Raw genomic sequence first — 14,848 nt, forward strand, 5'->3', positions numbered from 1 at the left:
GCTCCTCACTGTGCCCACGGGCTCTGCTCGGTTGGTTCGTGGGATGAGCACCCTGCAGCAGGGCTGGTTCAATGGGAAACGCATCCCTGCAGGGCTCCCTGGATCCCCCGTGCCAGCCCGCTCCCACCTCCTCTTGCTAGCACTCCCTGAAGCCTCCCTTCTCCAATACCCAGCCCAAATCTGCAGTCAGGGGAACACGTGTAGGGAAGCGTGGGTCGCCTCTAGGGTGAGCGCTTCTGTAATTTCTTTCCTCCTTGATCCCTTTATTGGCTGTAAAACACCTCTGGGTCGCATAGGGATTATTTTTTGGGCACTGCTGATGGGAACGAGGTATCTTTTTCTAATACTGATTTAGGAATTGAAGTCACACAGCCCGGAGACTTCGTGGTGTCTGACCCTAGTGTCAGTTCCCAGGTTACTGCGGGAAACAGCAGCGAAGACTTTGGTGTCTGTGCATCTCAGAAAATAGGACCTTAAGTAGGATCTCCCTTTTCTTAAAGTGGGCAACATCTTTTCCTAAGATGTTTCCTGAAGTGTGGGCTTCCTACATTGCTTTAATTCACAGCTGTTGGAAATATTTCCTCTAGGAGAACCATGAGGAGGTGACAGTGCTGAGTCCCTCTCTGAGCTGAGCTGCTGCCAGCCCGCTCCTGTCTCTTCTCATCGTGGCATTATTACTTTACATTAAAGCCCACAGTTATGAAACACAGCAATAACCCTTTTACCTCCTGCCACACCATGCGGCGAATTCTTAATTCCGAGCAAACAGTCTTGCTTTAATTTTTAATTAATTCCCCATTTCCGCCAAACAAAGAGTGAGCGCATCTCTGTTAGAAAAGACATGGCTTAAACCTGTAACTGGGAAACAGCAGCAGAGAACGGGACGCGGGCAGAATTACCGGGGACAACTGCGTTTATCCACAGCACGTGATCCTCCCTCCCCTGAAGCTGCCAAATTAGCAGGCTGACTTCCTCGCCCGCAGCCCTCCGAGGGCCGCCTGCTTGGCTGTCTGCTCCAGGATTACGAGGGAGCATCTCCCTTATCGTTTTGCACATGCCGCGCCATCTGTCCTAAATCTCCCTTTATAGGGTTATGGATTCCAAATGGCGTTTCTTTCTTGGGAGATAACAGGCGCGTCTGAAGGCTCTCTCTAGGTGCGGCTGCAGCGCTATTTATGTCTCCAGCCCTTGTATTTTTTTTCCCCTTCGTTCCACAGCCGCAGGGAGCTCTGAGCCATTCTGGTTTCCCACACCCAGGAAACCCACGGTCACTGGGAAATATGAAGTCCCCGCGTTCTACCCCGTGTGCGTTCTGCTTGAGGTGGGCAAATACGAGATGTGACGACTTCAAACAAGACACACCTTTAATCTTTTATTGTACATTATAAAATGTTTATTGCTCTGTCTGTATCAGAGGTGTTGACCTCTCCCTCTTGGTGATGGAGGAGTACGTTCTGGCAAAGGATCCGTGGAAGAGACCAGAGGGGTCGGCCTGGAGCTGGCGCAGGGGAAGCCCTTCTTGTCCACGGCGCGTGGGCAGACCCGGTGCCCTCCTCCAGGCTGGGCTGCGCTGGAGGCGCTGGTGGCCGCCAGCCCGGCTCCTTGCGGGGACTTTAACTCGGGTGTGGTGTAAAGAGATTAAAGCCCTCCTCAGGCCAACCCGTCTGATGGAACAAATAGGATCTTGCCTCATCCCCTAGTGCATGTGGAGTGGTTTTGTGGAGTAGGTACATACAGATACCCCATGGCACACTACACGAGTTAATCTGTCCCATGCGATGCACTCGCACCTCCCGGCTCCGAGCACCAGCGCTCCCAGGCATCCCCTCAGCGTGTGCACATCCAGAACCCGGCAGCAGGAGGAGACCCGGCCCCTTCCATGACCCCTGCTCACGGAGGGCTGCCTGCAGCAGGAACCTGGCATCGCAGAGCGGTGCGGCCGGGACGCCCGAGGAGAGCCAGGCCCACGCACTGCAACCCCACGAGGAGAAGCCACTAAGAACTGAAGCCCTCAGGAAAAGGTCCCTTAGGCAGAAGCCTTCTGCAGCAAATGGCCATTGCCGCCGAGACCTTGCATAGCGACCGGTATCGTGAGTTTTTTTTCTTTCTTTTTGTTTTTCTTTTTTTTCTTTTTTTTTTTTTTTTTTTGCTGACTGGCTACATCTTGACGGAGTGTTTCTCACACTGCGGCTGCTGAAAATACCACAAGCAAGATGGATTTATCCTGGAAGCTGAACGGGGCCTTCCGGTGCCCCCTCGTCTCGGTCTGTGCCCCAGGTATCTGAGATGAAGAACACTGCTGTGTGATGGGCGGCACCAGCGCTGGAACCCGGCCTGGAAGCAGCCAGGGGAGCTCCCGCGGTGGGGCTGGAGCCTGGGGCGCTTCTCTTTCCTCTGTTTCTTGCAAACCCCACCTGTGAGACGTTACACAACAAGTGCCAATGGGACAAAGCAAGCCGAGAGCGCACGGCAGCGCGCGCCTGGTTGTGTCCACAGGGAGTTCCCTTCCTCCCTTCCTCCCTCCCTTCCTTGTGGCCCAGGGGCAGTGCCGGCGAGCGGTGCCGGAGCTCACGGTGATGCTGCCGAGATGGGGTGAGAGTGAGACAACGCAACAACGAAACATCGTACGTTTCCAAAGATGGGAAAATTGTTCCAGGAGACGGAGTGTGAGGGCGGGCAGGAGCGTGAGAGGCTGCTCCTGTGCAGCGATCCATGAGTCCCATTCAGGACCACTGGCAGCAGCTCCCACTGGTGCTTTTCCGTCTTGGTTGGGTTTGGGGTTGATTTTCTTTTCTTTGCAGGGTTTTTCGTTCTGTTTGCAGAGCACAGATGAGGAAGGAGCCGTGTGCCACCAAGTGATGGTGGCCAGGTCTCCTTCCCAATCGCTCCGATGCTATTTCACCTCCCCAGTCATCGAGGCTCAGAGGCAGAACATGAGCATGAGAAGTGGAGTCCATCAGCAGCTGCTGTCACGCCTCAATGATGTTCACTGAGGGTTTGTTTTTTGGGAACTGGGAGAGAAGAGACAAAGGAAGAGAAGGTGCATAGAAATAACTGGGGAGGAGAGCATACCTGCGTCAGATCTGTGCATGTGCGTGAACTCTTGCTGTGTAAAAGCTCTCACTCCCATCCCCTGTGGGTTGTGAAGAAGGGTCGGTGCTGGGCCAATTCATGATGGTCTGCTTGGAAGCGTGTGTGCTACTGAACTGTCTCTAATAATCAGGAAATGCGGCACAGTGGGGATGTGGCGGAATGCAAGTGGTGAACAGAAGCACAGGAAAGTAAAATGAACTGAACAAATTGGTATCAGTTAGAAGCTGGAGTCTCCTTGCAGTATGAATGTAGCAAACCTTAAACACCATGTGTCTTGCCAGCCATGCTGCAGCTGGTCAGCTCCCCCGTTAATTGCATGGGGATTATCCCCTTCACCGCTCTGCACCTGACCACTGTGGGGGGTGGGCAGCTCGGGGGCTGCAGCGCTGCTTAGCATGCTTTCCTTCTGGAGATATTTGGATGCTTCAGTTTGGACCGACATCGCTTTTAGTGATAAGCGCAGGCTGACCCCGAGGTGGGAGTGCCACGCGGGGGATGCTCAGACCGCTAACGACACCGCAGCACTGGCGCTTGTTGGGGCAAAGGGGCATTTCCTTCCTGCATTGCTGCTGGAGGAGGGGAGCTGATGTGGGGCTGTGTCAGGGTGCCGGGAGCTGCCTGCCTGCTGCACCCCCCAGCACTCACCTTGCTGCGGAGCAGCCCCCCGCCCTGGTGCTCGGGAGTGCTGTTCTCTGAGGCGCTCTTGGCTTTCTCCTTGCTGTTGTTGGGCTCGTTGTCTTTGATGATGTCGTACTGCCTGCAGAACAGGGCGATCACCCCTGGTGGGGAGGAAGCGTTGGTGAGCGCGCAAAGGAGCTGAGCCCGCTGCCTGCAGAGCTCTGTGCTTGCAGCCAGCTCTGTGCCTTCTGGTGAAGATCTCGGCATCATCCACACTTGCTCCTTTCTAACAGAGCTCCTCAGCCCTCTGGCTGCTTCCTACACAAGCTCCCTGCTAAACTAGTTAGACAGAAGGAGAGAAGCTCAAGGCTAACTGGGACGAGTGCTTTCAACCCTCTGTCTGGGTGGTGGTAATGCTACCTGTGTGGTTAGATGGGATCTTTGCTTTGCAAGCACAGGAGCTCCTGGAATTTCTGGTTGGTGGAGATGTGGCTTATGGACTTTTCCTCTGGGGTGAGCAGAGGGAGCTGGAGCTGAAGGATGAGAGGCAGATACCCAACCTGCCTGCGTGCAGTGTCAGCCTGGGCCTCCTGAGCAGCAGGACAACATCTGCAGATAGGTAACAGTGACGGCAGCAAAAGCTGCCAGTGGAAATTTCCTCCCACATGCGTAAAGAGAACGGGAAGGGGAAAGCAGGGGCAGCCGTGATGAGTAATGAGATGGGAAAGGTCTTTCTCAGAAGCTTTTACGTGGTTTTTTGAGCAAATAACTTCTCTGCTGATCTGTATGTGGAGGTAAAGTAACCCTGGGCAGATGCTGCTTCCCCCTTGCTGAGAAGTATTCTAGCTCCCCTTACAGCAAAGTGTCTGTGGAGCGCTCCCCAGATTGCAGCAGCTCCTTTACGAAGCGAGGCGTTGCTCTGAGAGCTGCCCCATGTGTGCTGATCAGCACAGCAGTCCAATTCCTCCCCATGTACGTGAGCAAATGGCTGATCCCGGGACAGCGGGTGACACCTGGCACAGCTGCACCTCCTGGGATTGCTGGTGGCCAAAGCGAGGCACGGAGAGGCAGCTTGAGGGAGCAGTCCCACAAACGCTGCAGCACCGGGGCCCATCTCTGAGCTCAGAGCCCTGCACACAAACCATCCCAGTCTGCATCTGCATTGCTGGACACTGAGGTTGGGAATGCACCAGTTTAAGAACTGGGAAGAACTATTTCTGCTTTGGGATGCTGCAAAACCTCCTGGATGAGCCCCCCAACCCCCCCCACTTTCCTTCAGAAGTGTAATTCTTCTGGAAGTGGTGGTGGTAGCGAGCTCTTTGCTGAGATGCTGACCTGAGCATTAGGTTGTGCTGCACTGGAGATGAATCGGCCCTTCTGTCACTTTCTGTAATTATTAATGATTGCTTTTACTGGCAGGGCACTTAAGTTGGAATGTGCAGAGATCAAAGTTGACTTAAATGCCAAAAAGACCACGGGCTGGAGATTTTCTGTAACCTCAGTTTAGGTCTAATTTGGTTATCATCTCCAGCAATAATTGCCTTCCAGTCCCTGGAAATGTGAACAGCAATGCACGATCACCTCAGGGCTTTTCCAGAAGCTGTCTTTTATGGGCCACAGATTTGCCCTAGTGCTGATTTCCCAGCCTGGTGATTTCCCTGAGCCCCTGGGTGCTCTGCTCCGCGACGTGCAGGAGCAGTGCTGCTCCATGGATGTTTGACACTGCGGTGGGAGCAGCAGCTGACTGGCAGCCCGGGGAGGCTGCGGCTCGAAATAGAAAACAAACATGCAAACTGTTTTGTTTTTTCCCATTAACTCATGCATGTGATTTCCAAATTGAACGAGCCGAAGGGCTGATGCGCGTAGCCGATGGGATAGGACTCGGGGCGTTTTCCTCTCCCTTCTTGCTGCTTTAAAACATAGCAGGGAGGTCTGTCCTGAGCACAACTTGGTGTGAGATCTATTGAAATGCAGTCCCAAACTCTCCTTGGAAAACTGTTTTCTATGGAAGTGCTGTATCTTTGTACTTTCTACAAAAAGCCACAGTGACAGATCCCCGCATTGAAGGAGTGCATCTGTTTGGTGCTCTGCTGGAAGCTCTGCTCCAAAGCACTTTTGGGCACCGTTTTCAGTGACACTGGCCACCCTCCTCCCCCCACCACCCCAAGCTTGCACAGGCCTTTCCTTCCTTTTGGTTTATGTGCTTCTGCCAATGTTCTTTCTCTTCCCATTAAATACTGTTCTATGTGTTTTAGTACAGAAATTTGGGAGGGTCTGGGTTTATTGCTGCATGGACGTTGGAAGCTGCTTGTTCTTTTAATTGCTTTTGCAGTCAGTTTTAGTGTAAATATAATAGTTGGCATTGAGAGCAGGACTCCCAGTGCCTGGTGTGTCTGAACTTTGGCAGAACTCATCAGGGAATTTCTGTTTTGCACGAGAGCTGGAGTCATCATAAGGCAGATAACTGCTGCGACCCGCGCTGTCTGGAGGGCTCGAGTCCTGGTGCAGCGCTGATGGCATTAGCACCAGTGCTTCCTGGAAAAACGGAGCTTACAGGATTAGCCATGCTGAATTAGACAATTAGTTCATCAAGTCCATCATCTGCGTGGTGCCGTGCCAGCACAGAGCACTGATTCACCTGATTTCAGCGCTGCCTGGCTCCGGGTGTGCAGGGGGAGCACACAAGCCGGGCAGGGCAGCGGGCCCTGGGGATACGACGTGCTTGGACAGAGAGGTGGAACTGACCTGCCCACATAAACAGCACCACCACAATGATGAGTATTTCCCCTGCGCGCAGCTGTTGGTTTTTCTTCGCCATCTCCTTCATTGTCACCTCATCTGCACAGGGGGGAAAGAGAGATGATGAAACCCAACCGCTGGCTCAGCCCTGGCCACTGGCTCAGCATCACGCCAGGCTCATTCCATTAATGCAGCCACTGCCCCGCGCTCGTCCCTGCAGGAGATGGGGAGAGGGTGGAGAAGTGAATGGGGATGGGCTGACCCGCGCTGCCTGGCTCTGTGGCAGCTCGCTCTGCTCCCTGTTGGAGCCGTCTGTGCCTGTCACAACGCCTTGCATGCTTCAGCAGATCTCTCCCAGCTCAGCGTGAGGAGCTGGGCTCAGTGTTTCTCAGTGGAGCTGTGGGATTCAGGGACGCACTGAGACTTTTTGCGGGGCGTAATGCACCTCCTCGCCTTCAAGGCACTAAAAGGATTACAGCTTAGGCCTCCAGGGAGGGAAGCAGTGCTCCTCTTAGTGCTTTCGGATGAACAGTAATTCTGTGTTTACAGACACCAAACCATTTTGGCAGGAAGAGCCAAGAACTCACAGCATCCCAGGCATCATGGCCAAAAGCCCTGCAGCAGGCTGAGCCCTGGGTCAGCAGTAACCCCTGTAGTCCCAATCCCTGCACTCCCCAGCTCCCGTCTGCAGCAGAGATTCTTCCTGAGAGCAGACTTTCCCCATCTGGTTTGGCTTAAGAGGAATGAGGGAAGGAGCTGCCGGGCAGAAAGTGCCTGATCTCATCCACGGAGGTACTCAAAACCCAACTGGACATGGTCCTGGGCCTCCAGCTCTGGCTGACCCTCCCTGAGCAGAGGTTGGACCAGATGATCTCAGATGGTCCCATCCAGCCTCAGCAATTCTTTGATTTGGCATAAACTTTTGAAATGTAAGAAGTGGGAATGTGGCATTCCCTACCCATAAGTATGCTGGGCGCTCTGTTCCCAGGCTGGAAACTTTCTTGCTTTGGCCCTTAAATCTGAAACAGGAGAAGTGCACAGCCAGCCTTTGGCAGCAGTGGCTGCTGACCTCTTGGTGCTATTTTGCTGGAGCAAAGGAACCTCATCTTTGTCTTAGATGTGGTCGCTTTCAGTGCTGGGGTGTAACTGTGTCAGAGATGCTCATGCAGAAGTACATTTATGCTGGGCTCAGCCCTGACAGCAGCTCAACCTCAGCATCTCATTGACTGCTGGGAATGCTCAAAGCATCCCACGTGTCCATGCAGGGCTGTCAGAGGGCCCTCAGCCCTGTGTGCCACTAACCCAGCTATCCTCATTGCATGGGGTTCTTCTTTCCTCCCTGCAGAGCCCTGCGCTGTCCAGGGGCTGCATAGGAACTCACCCACACTTGCCTTTATTTTTAGAAGCCAGTTTCTCAGCTTCCCTGGGGGTCTTGAAGAGGACTGGCTCACTGGCAGGGCTCTGGCCTTGGATGCTGATGGCCTGGACATGCACAATGTACTCAGTGTCCTCCTCTAGGTCCCAGAGGGCACAGGAGCGGGTGGTGGTGTTCACCTCCTGGATGAAGCGCAGCATCCGCACGTCCTTCTTCTGGAAGCCGAGAGAGGAGAGCACAGAGTGGTGGAGGGAGCTCCTGCGTGCGCTGCTGGTGTCTAAAACCACTGCTTCCTGCCCTGTCCGCCATGGGCACGGAGACCTCTGCAGCGAGCGGCACACCGAGCACTGCTGCAAGGAGGATGGGAAGCGAGTTCCCCACGCAGACCATGGGACAGGACGAGAAGGAATGGGCTCACGCTGCAGCGAGAGAGCTGGGAAACTGAGGGGACCTGGGGTGAAGATGAACGTGACCAAAACTGGGGAACCGTAGGCATCGTACCTGCTGGGAAATCGCAAATCCGATGACCACTTCATCCTCCAGAACGTCCCAGGTCACTACGGCTGAGTTGGCTTTCAGGTGTTTGACTGTGACATTGACCGGAGCCGATGGGCTGTCTGCAAGGAGGGAGACAAAGCCAGGCTGTGGGCAGGAGACGGAGCGAGGGCAGGGAGGGGGGGGATGCAGGGTGTGGGAAAACAACGACATTCTCACTTTGATGAGCAGAAGACCTGGGATGAGTAAACAAGCTCGGCAGCTCCTTGAGCCAGGCATAAACACGCACGAAGCGCCTGGCTCGGGCACGTGGCCAAGGGGTTGCTGCGTGGGTATGAAAGGTTGTGAGCACGTCCAATATCGGTCTTCGTCCTGCACCAGCAACGGAGTCCGTGCCTCAGTTGTCACAGTGGGGGGAGCAGAAGGAAACGCGAGGCCTGGCCACGCTCTGAGGCGTGAGAAGCCGAGCTGCAAACGGCCTTCCTGCTGCCAGCACTGAGCGTGGGGCCTGGAAATGGCAGATCCACATCGTGATACCAGTGAGGTTCTGGAGCGCTCTGCTGAGGGTGAGTTGCACTGGGCACGTGGAATGTCTGCATGCACACACACCCCGAAACAATTTGATGTCTGAGCACTGATGAGCTCGCACATCTCCTCGCTCCCAGCCACGTGCTGGGTTTTCTCTGGTGCGTCCTATTACAGCCTGACAGCAACAGCTGCGGGGAAATGCAGGATCTGTCGGGGAGCTCTGAAAGCGGAATGAGCACTCTGGAGGTTTCAAATTCAGCGGTAGTAAATAGGAGTGCTCCTTTTGCTTTTCCCTGCAAGTTTGCCAGACTTTTTTTTATGCACATCCTTGTATTTTGCACACAGCTGGTGGACTCTCTCTGATGGTTGGAGGACTTTCACCACCATCCGCTCGCTGCTACCAGGACCGCAATGGACCCCTGTGTTGTGCAAGGGCCACAGCCCCAATCCCAAGGTGGGAGATGCCAACCGGATTGCTCACGGCGCCGGGAGGTCGGTGTGGTGAGAATGGGGCATATCTTCTTGCATCAAAGAGTAACACTCCTCTTGCTTTTGAACCACTGCACAGCACTGCCCTTCTGGGGCTGAGGTCAACGCCAAAAGAAGGATGCACGTGTGCACGTCTCCAGTGACACTTGTTGGGTTTATAGTCAGCCCCGGATGCCTGGATATGGCTGAAAATACCCCAGCCGTGTGTCAGCACCTGCTGACAACTGACCTCACCCCTGGCGAGTGAGAGAGAATAACGGGAGCACAGGACTCCTCCGCAGTGAAGGTCGGCGCTGCTCTCCTCTTAGCAGAGCAATGACAATGTATTGCCTCCTTCTCTCTGCAAACAGCACCTGCTGCACCTGGCACGCACTGAGGCCCCATGGATCACTCACCCCAATGCTGCTCCCATCCCAGGGCAGCTCCTCACCGTCCCCATCCCCACGTGCTGACCAGAGGGGGGTCTAATTTTAGTAAGGGACAGCCAGCAGGAGGAATGCGGGCGGGAAAGTCTATGAGTCACGGCTGGTGAATGTGCTAGAACACATGGGGGGCGCGGTGGGGCTGGGAGGTGGCAGACAAAGCGGTGGGGCTGCAGCCGAGCACCTTGCCCCACTCCCAGTGCAGCTGTGCTGCTACATCCCAGCGTGGTCGCTCTGCCCGGGTATTTTTAGGAGCTACCCAGCGTGGGTTGCGGAGGGCTTTGAACAGAGAAGAATGAACCTCATGGGAAACAGAGAGCAGAACAAGCTTCACACAGAGAAAAGGGAATGCACAGCGCACCGCTGTGTCCCCGCTGAGATGTGTGACCTTGAGGGGGGCACAGCACAAAAAACCCCGAAGTTCCTGTCCTGCTGCTGTAGAGCGTGGGGGGGTGGGAGCGTGCAGCAGAGGTGAAAGAGGAGCAGGCAGCCTCGGGGAGGTGGAAAGCACTTGGCAGAGCTGCAGCCGGTGCCTGGAACCTGCGGAGCAGGATGGGACGTGGGGAGGAGAGAAACCACCTCTGTATGGGGTGAGACAGCAGCTAAAGGTGGGAGATAACGGAGTAATATCCAGATCTGAGCATCTCTCCTTCACTACTACAGAGCAGGAGCAGCTACACGTAAATCAGCGTTGTCAAATCAGTACAGCAGCGACGTGAGAAGAGAATGCAGCACAGCGTTTGACAGAAGTACAAAGCCAGGAAAATGAGTTCCCCGCTCCCAGAGCTGAATGAATAGTTGGCAGCCAAAATTTTAATCCGTGAGGATGCTCTTCTCCCCGCTCCCAGGAGGTGCGCGATGAGATCACGACTTTCCAAGATCCGATCCCTGCTCCGAGGTGCTCTGCCAGCCGTGGCTCCGGCCGTGCCCGCGGAGCTGGGCGCGGTGATTTCTGCTTCCCCGCTGGGTGCAGGGGGTCAGCGCCGCCAGCAGGGCCGGGGGCTGCCAAATCCAAAGGGTTGGTTCCTTTCCACCTCTTTGCAACTCCTGGAAGCTGCTGCTGCGCTGGGGGAGTGGGGTGGGCGGCCCCGAGGGCGATTCCTTTCCTGCTGGCAGGGAGCACGCTATGCATCAAACCTTTCTATCCTACTGAGAGCCCCTCCCCTGCCTGGTCCGTACGGAACCCATATGGTGCAAGATTTCTTGTTTAGCAGTTTAGCTTCACCCTGGCTCGGGGGCTGCAGCGCCTTCTGGAGCAAATCACACGTTGCAAACAGGCAGAGCTTGGCTGGTTTGGAGCTGGAGCTGCGTGCTCAGCTGAGGAGATGCTCTCAGATGTCAGCATCCCTCTGTTGTGATGGGGCCCTGACTAACTGAGATGAAAATGTGGTGGTTTTTAGCAAGAAATGGCTGTTTTACAGCCGATCATGCTTCGGCTGTGCCTTATTTCCCTTCCACAGGGACCCCCTGTGGGGCTTTCTGGCAAGAGTGGGTCGGGACCGCTCTGCGCGGTGAGGAGCTGTGAGTGGCGAAGATTACCCTTAATCCCTTCTTAGTGCTGGGAACTCCTGGCCCCTCATTAAATGCTCTGCTGATCGTTAATGGACTTATTTGGGAGAGAGGAAAAAAAAAGCCCAACACAACTACTTCAGAGCTTTGGGCTGATTCCTCCCTGGCTTTTCACTGCTGGTGCAAGACAGGGAACAGGAAACCACCCGTGTGTGCAAGGAACAGCTGCCCTCGTGGTGACTGACGCAGAGCTGCAGCATGGGACACATCTGTCCCCATCCCACTGCTGCCACATCTGCTGCTTCTGAGCTTGGGGCACTCCAGCTGCATGGAAGTGCCTGGAGTAGAAATCTTCCTATGAGGGCAGGGCTAAGGTGATGGGCACGGTGTTTGTTCATTTACTGAGCCCCCATTCCCCATGCAGCTCCTTTGCTGTTGTGCAAAGGAGGGACTGCATCAGCCCCGGGACACAGTGTGGCCATCGGAGCATGGAGCATCTGACCCTGGCCGCTCTGTGCTCCTGCACCGTGACCTCTCCTGCAGACACAGGGATGGAGGGAGGCAACCTGCGAGGGGAAGGAGCATCGCTACGGTCTGATGTGATGCTCTGCAAAGCACCACTGCCCGCGCACAGAGTGCAAGCACAAAGCCCTGCTTTTGCAGCTTTCAGAGCCTTTCTCTGCTTTCCCAGCATGGCTCCCTTCACTGGATGTAATTGCTTGTCAGCTTTATGGGGTATGTAGGCAGGCTGGCGCGCCGTTCAGCTTCCCTGAGTGCTTTAATGAGGAGAGCCCGCGGGGCAGTGGGAGGGAGTGGGGCACAGCACAGCCCTGTGCCCGGTGAGCGGGGCTGTGTGGGAGTGCTGCAGCCTCAGAGAGGACAAAGAGCAGCCCCTGTTGCCTCCTTTTGGGACATTGGGGATTATTTCCTGCTGCTCGCCCGCTCCTCGTGCAGACAGCGTGTTAGCAGGCAGCCCCAGCTCTGTGCCTGATTCCCCAAGCGTGGTGATGCTCGCTGTGCCCAGCCTTGGGCATTGCTCTGGGTGGGAGGAATGGGGCACATCGGCCTCGTGGCCATCGCTGCCCTGAGGAATGTCAGTGCTGCCCAACCTCTGACTGCATCCCATCTCAGTGCTGGGTCATTGTGGTGCGTTTTATCCGGGAACTGAACATCCCAGCAGCGCTGGTACCACAGTGTGGCAGCTCTGTGCAGCCGTGTGACATCGGGGTGGTGCTGGCAGCGGGGGGGCTGAGCACCCCGAGCTTCGTACCCTGAGCTCTGCATGCTCCCGTACCCAACATTTGGGTTTTTACTGCACACATAAAGATCTGTGTGCTTTGGTGTTCCATGCATTTATGCTTTTAACTGAATTATGCTTGAGTCAGTTCTTAATTTGGCCTCTGGGTACTTTATAAAACAGGAGGGGTTTGTTTAACAATAAATGCCAAATGGGTGAGGCTGCGCTCCGCACCAGCACAGGGGCACAGCTCCATGAAGGCTGCTCCTGAGTCCTGCCGTGGTGCTGTGCACGGTGCATGTGTGAGCTCAGCGCTCTGCAGGAGCCCTCTCCATCTTCCCCATGCATGTTCCCGGCAGGAGATGGCACTCGGAACAAGACAGCACAGCAATGTCCCTGCTGGGAGTCTGACACCGGGGTCAGCAACCTCCACGTTGCAATTAAATCTCTCCTACGCTGAAAGCAGAAATCAATACGGTGCTTACACCACTCGTCAGCTGGCCAGGAACCTCTGTGGCCCTCAGGAGCTGGGAAGGGGCTGGCGTGGGCTGGGCTGGGGTCTGCAAAGAGCTGCTGGGACCGCTGCTGTGCGGAGGTGCCACTGTCAGTCCTGCACGTGGCCTGGCTGCACCGTGGGGCCTCGGGCTGGAGCTGCACTGAGGCTGAAGCCTCACCCAGTCTGGTTGGTGGTACCTTTCCCCTCACCCCACAGAAATCACTCTGACCTGAGCTGCTCTATGTGGATGCTGTTTGCCCCGCAAAGCTGCCGGGCTGAGGACTATTTTGAGCCCTCTCCCCACTGCTGTGCAGCATTCCCCCGCTGCTTCTCCAGCAGCAGCCCCACAGCTCCCATTTGCACAGCCCCGCTGCCTCGGCCTTGAGCTCTGAGCTCGGCCTTCTGCCAGCCCTGCGGTGCCAGAAGGGGAATTTGCACCACTTCCCCTGGGTCATGGCAGGGATGGCAGCTTTAGGCCTTAATGGTGCGTTCTCCAACAGCTGCCTGCGGGAGCTCTGGGGTGCAAGGGAGGAGAGCTGAGCCCCGCTGGCGCTGACTGCCCCTCCATGAGTCTCCCCGATGCCTCCTGGCTCGCTCACATCAGTGGCCTCGTGGCCACATGCTCAGGTGGTGCCGGGGCCACAGGGCTGATGGGGACACTGCCACCACCTCTGTGTGACCTTGGGATGACCGCACCGTGCCCACGTCCCCCTTTTCCCTCCCTGCACCCCCAGCTCACGGCCCCTACAGAGCTGGGGGGGCAGCCCCAAGGTCACACAGCTTCACGCACCCGGAACCATTGGGGGCCGCATCCCCACCGCGCACTGCAGCCACCAGCGGGGCTGTGGCGCCCAAAACCTCGCAGGGACCCAATGGCCACGGCCGCTGCGATGGGCAGGGACACGGCTCCGTGTTTACTCTCCGTCACTGGCTGAGGTGATTCAAGGATAAGGAAGAGCAGGGAAGTGTCCCAGTTTGCAGGAAATCAGGAAGGCTGTTCCAATGGCAGATGTGCTCTTTTCCCCATCACTCACTCCTTTTAGGAGTGTTTCCTTCATCTCCCCATGCCTGTCCCTGCAGCGTGCCGGCGTCTGGACGAGGACGTGTGTGTCAAACCCAACGGCGTCGGGGGGGATCCCGCAGCCCCAGCACAGTGGGACCTGGGTGGCTGTAACACCACAGCTCCCAGAGCCGCGGAGCACAGGAATTTCCACCCCCCGGAGCTGTGTGTCGCTGACAGTCACCCACAGCCTCCCGGAATGTGAGCTATCCCGGCGTTCTGCAAATCAAAGCAGCTGCTCCGCCAGAGCCCGTAGCCTCGCTGCCAAGCAAACAGAGCTGGGAGGGCCGGGGCTCTGGGGGCTCGTGGGCAGCTCCCAGCAGCGCTGCTGAGATGTGGCACCTGTGTGGGCGCTCAGGTGAAGGCACAGCTTGGCTGGAGCAGGGACCCGAGCGTTTCCTGCTTGTGTCAGAAATAGGACAAGCTCCCGGGGACCTTCATCCTCCCCAGAGATCCCCCTTGGAGGACCCAACCGCCTGGAAGCGTCACGCAGCCGGGACGCTCCGTGTCCCACGGGACAGCTCAGAGGGGCTCTCGGCGCCGACACGCGTGGGCACGGCGCCGCCGCTCTGCCCCCCGCTCCGCTCCCGCCCTTCGCCGTGCGCCGCAGCCGCAGGGCCGCTCCGCACCCGGTTACCGGCGCCGTCCCGGTGCCCGACTCCCCCCGCGACCGCGCTGCCCCCCGGCACTCGCCGGCTCCCGGCGGCCCTTACCTGCCTCCACCGGGCGCAGACCGGCGTAGCTGAAGCAGAGCAGGAGCGCGGCGCCGGTGCAGCCCAGGAAGGGC

At 56.6% G+C, this 14,848-nt stretch overlaps 1 protein-coding gene across 4 annotated transcripts; it reads right to left on the reverse strand.

The window, feature by feature from the left end:
- FNDC5 (fibronectin type III domain containing 5) lies at positions 1,360-14,842 on the reverse strand. 4 transcript variants are annotated; one of them, XM_021375451.1, is made up of 5 exons: positions 14,775-14,842; positions 8,327-8,442; positions 7,842-8,040; positions 6,457-6,549; positions 1,360-3,872 (listed from the first exon to the last, which is right to left on the reverse strand). In XM_021375451.1, exons 3-5 carry the CDS (start codon positions 8,023-8,025, stop codon positions 3,601-3,603), a joined length of 549 nt encoding a protein of 182 aa, XP_021231126.1. In that variant the 5' UTR covers positions 8,026-8,040; positions 8,327-8,442; positions 14,775-14,842; the 3' UTR covers positions 1,360-3,600. The 4 variants fall into 4 exon arrangements, with proteins under 4 accessions (XP_021231126.1, XP_021231124.1, XP_021231125.1 ...); XM_021375449.1 differs by lacking the exon at positions 14,775-14,842 and having other exon boundaries at positions 1,360-3,011; positions 3,739-3,872; positions 8,327-9,079; XM_021375450.1 differs by lacking the exon at positions 14,775-14,842 and adding an exon at positions 8,540-8,630.

The sequence above is a fragment of the Numida meleagris genome, chromosome 22 (genome assembly GCF_002078875.1).
Source record: "Numida meleagris isolate 19003 breed g44 Domestic line chromosome 22, NumMel1.0, whole genome shotgun sequence".
NCBI classification, from domain to species: domain Eukaryota; kingdom Metazoa; phylum Chordata; class Aves; order Galliformes; family Numididae; genus Numida; species Numida meleagris.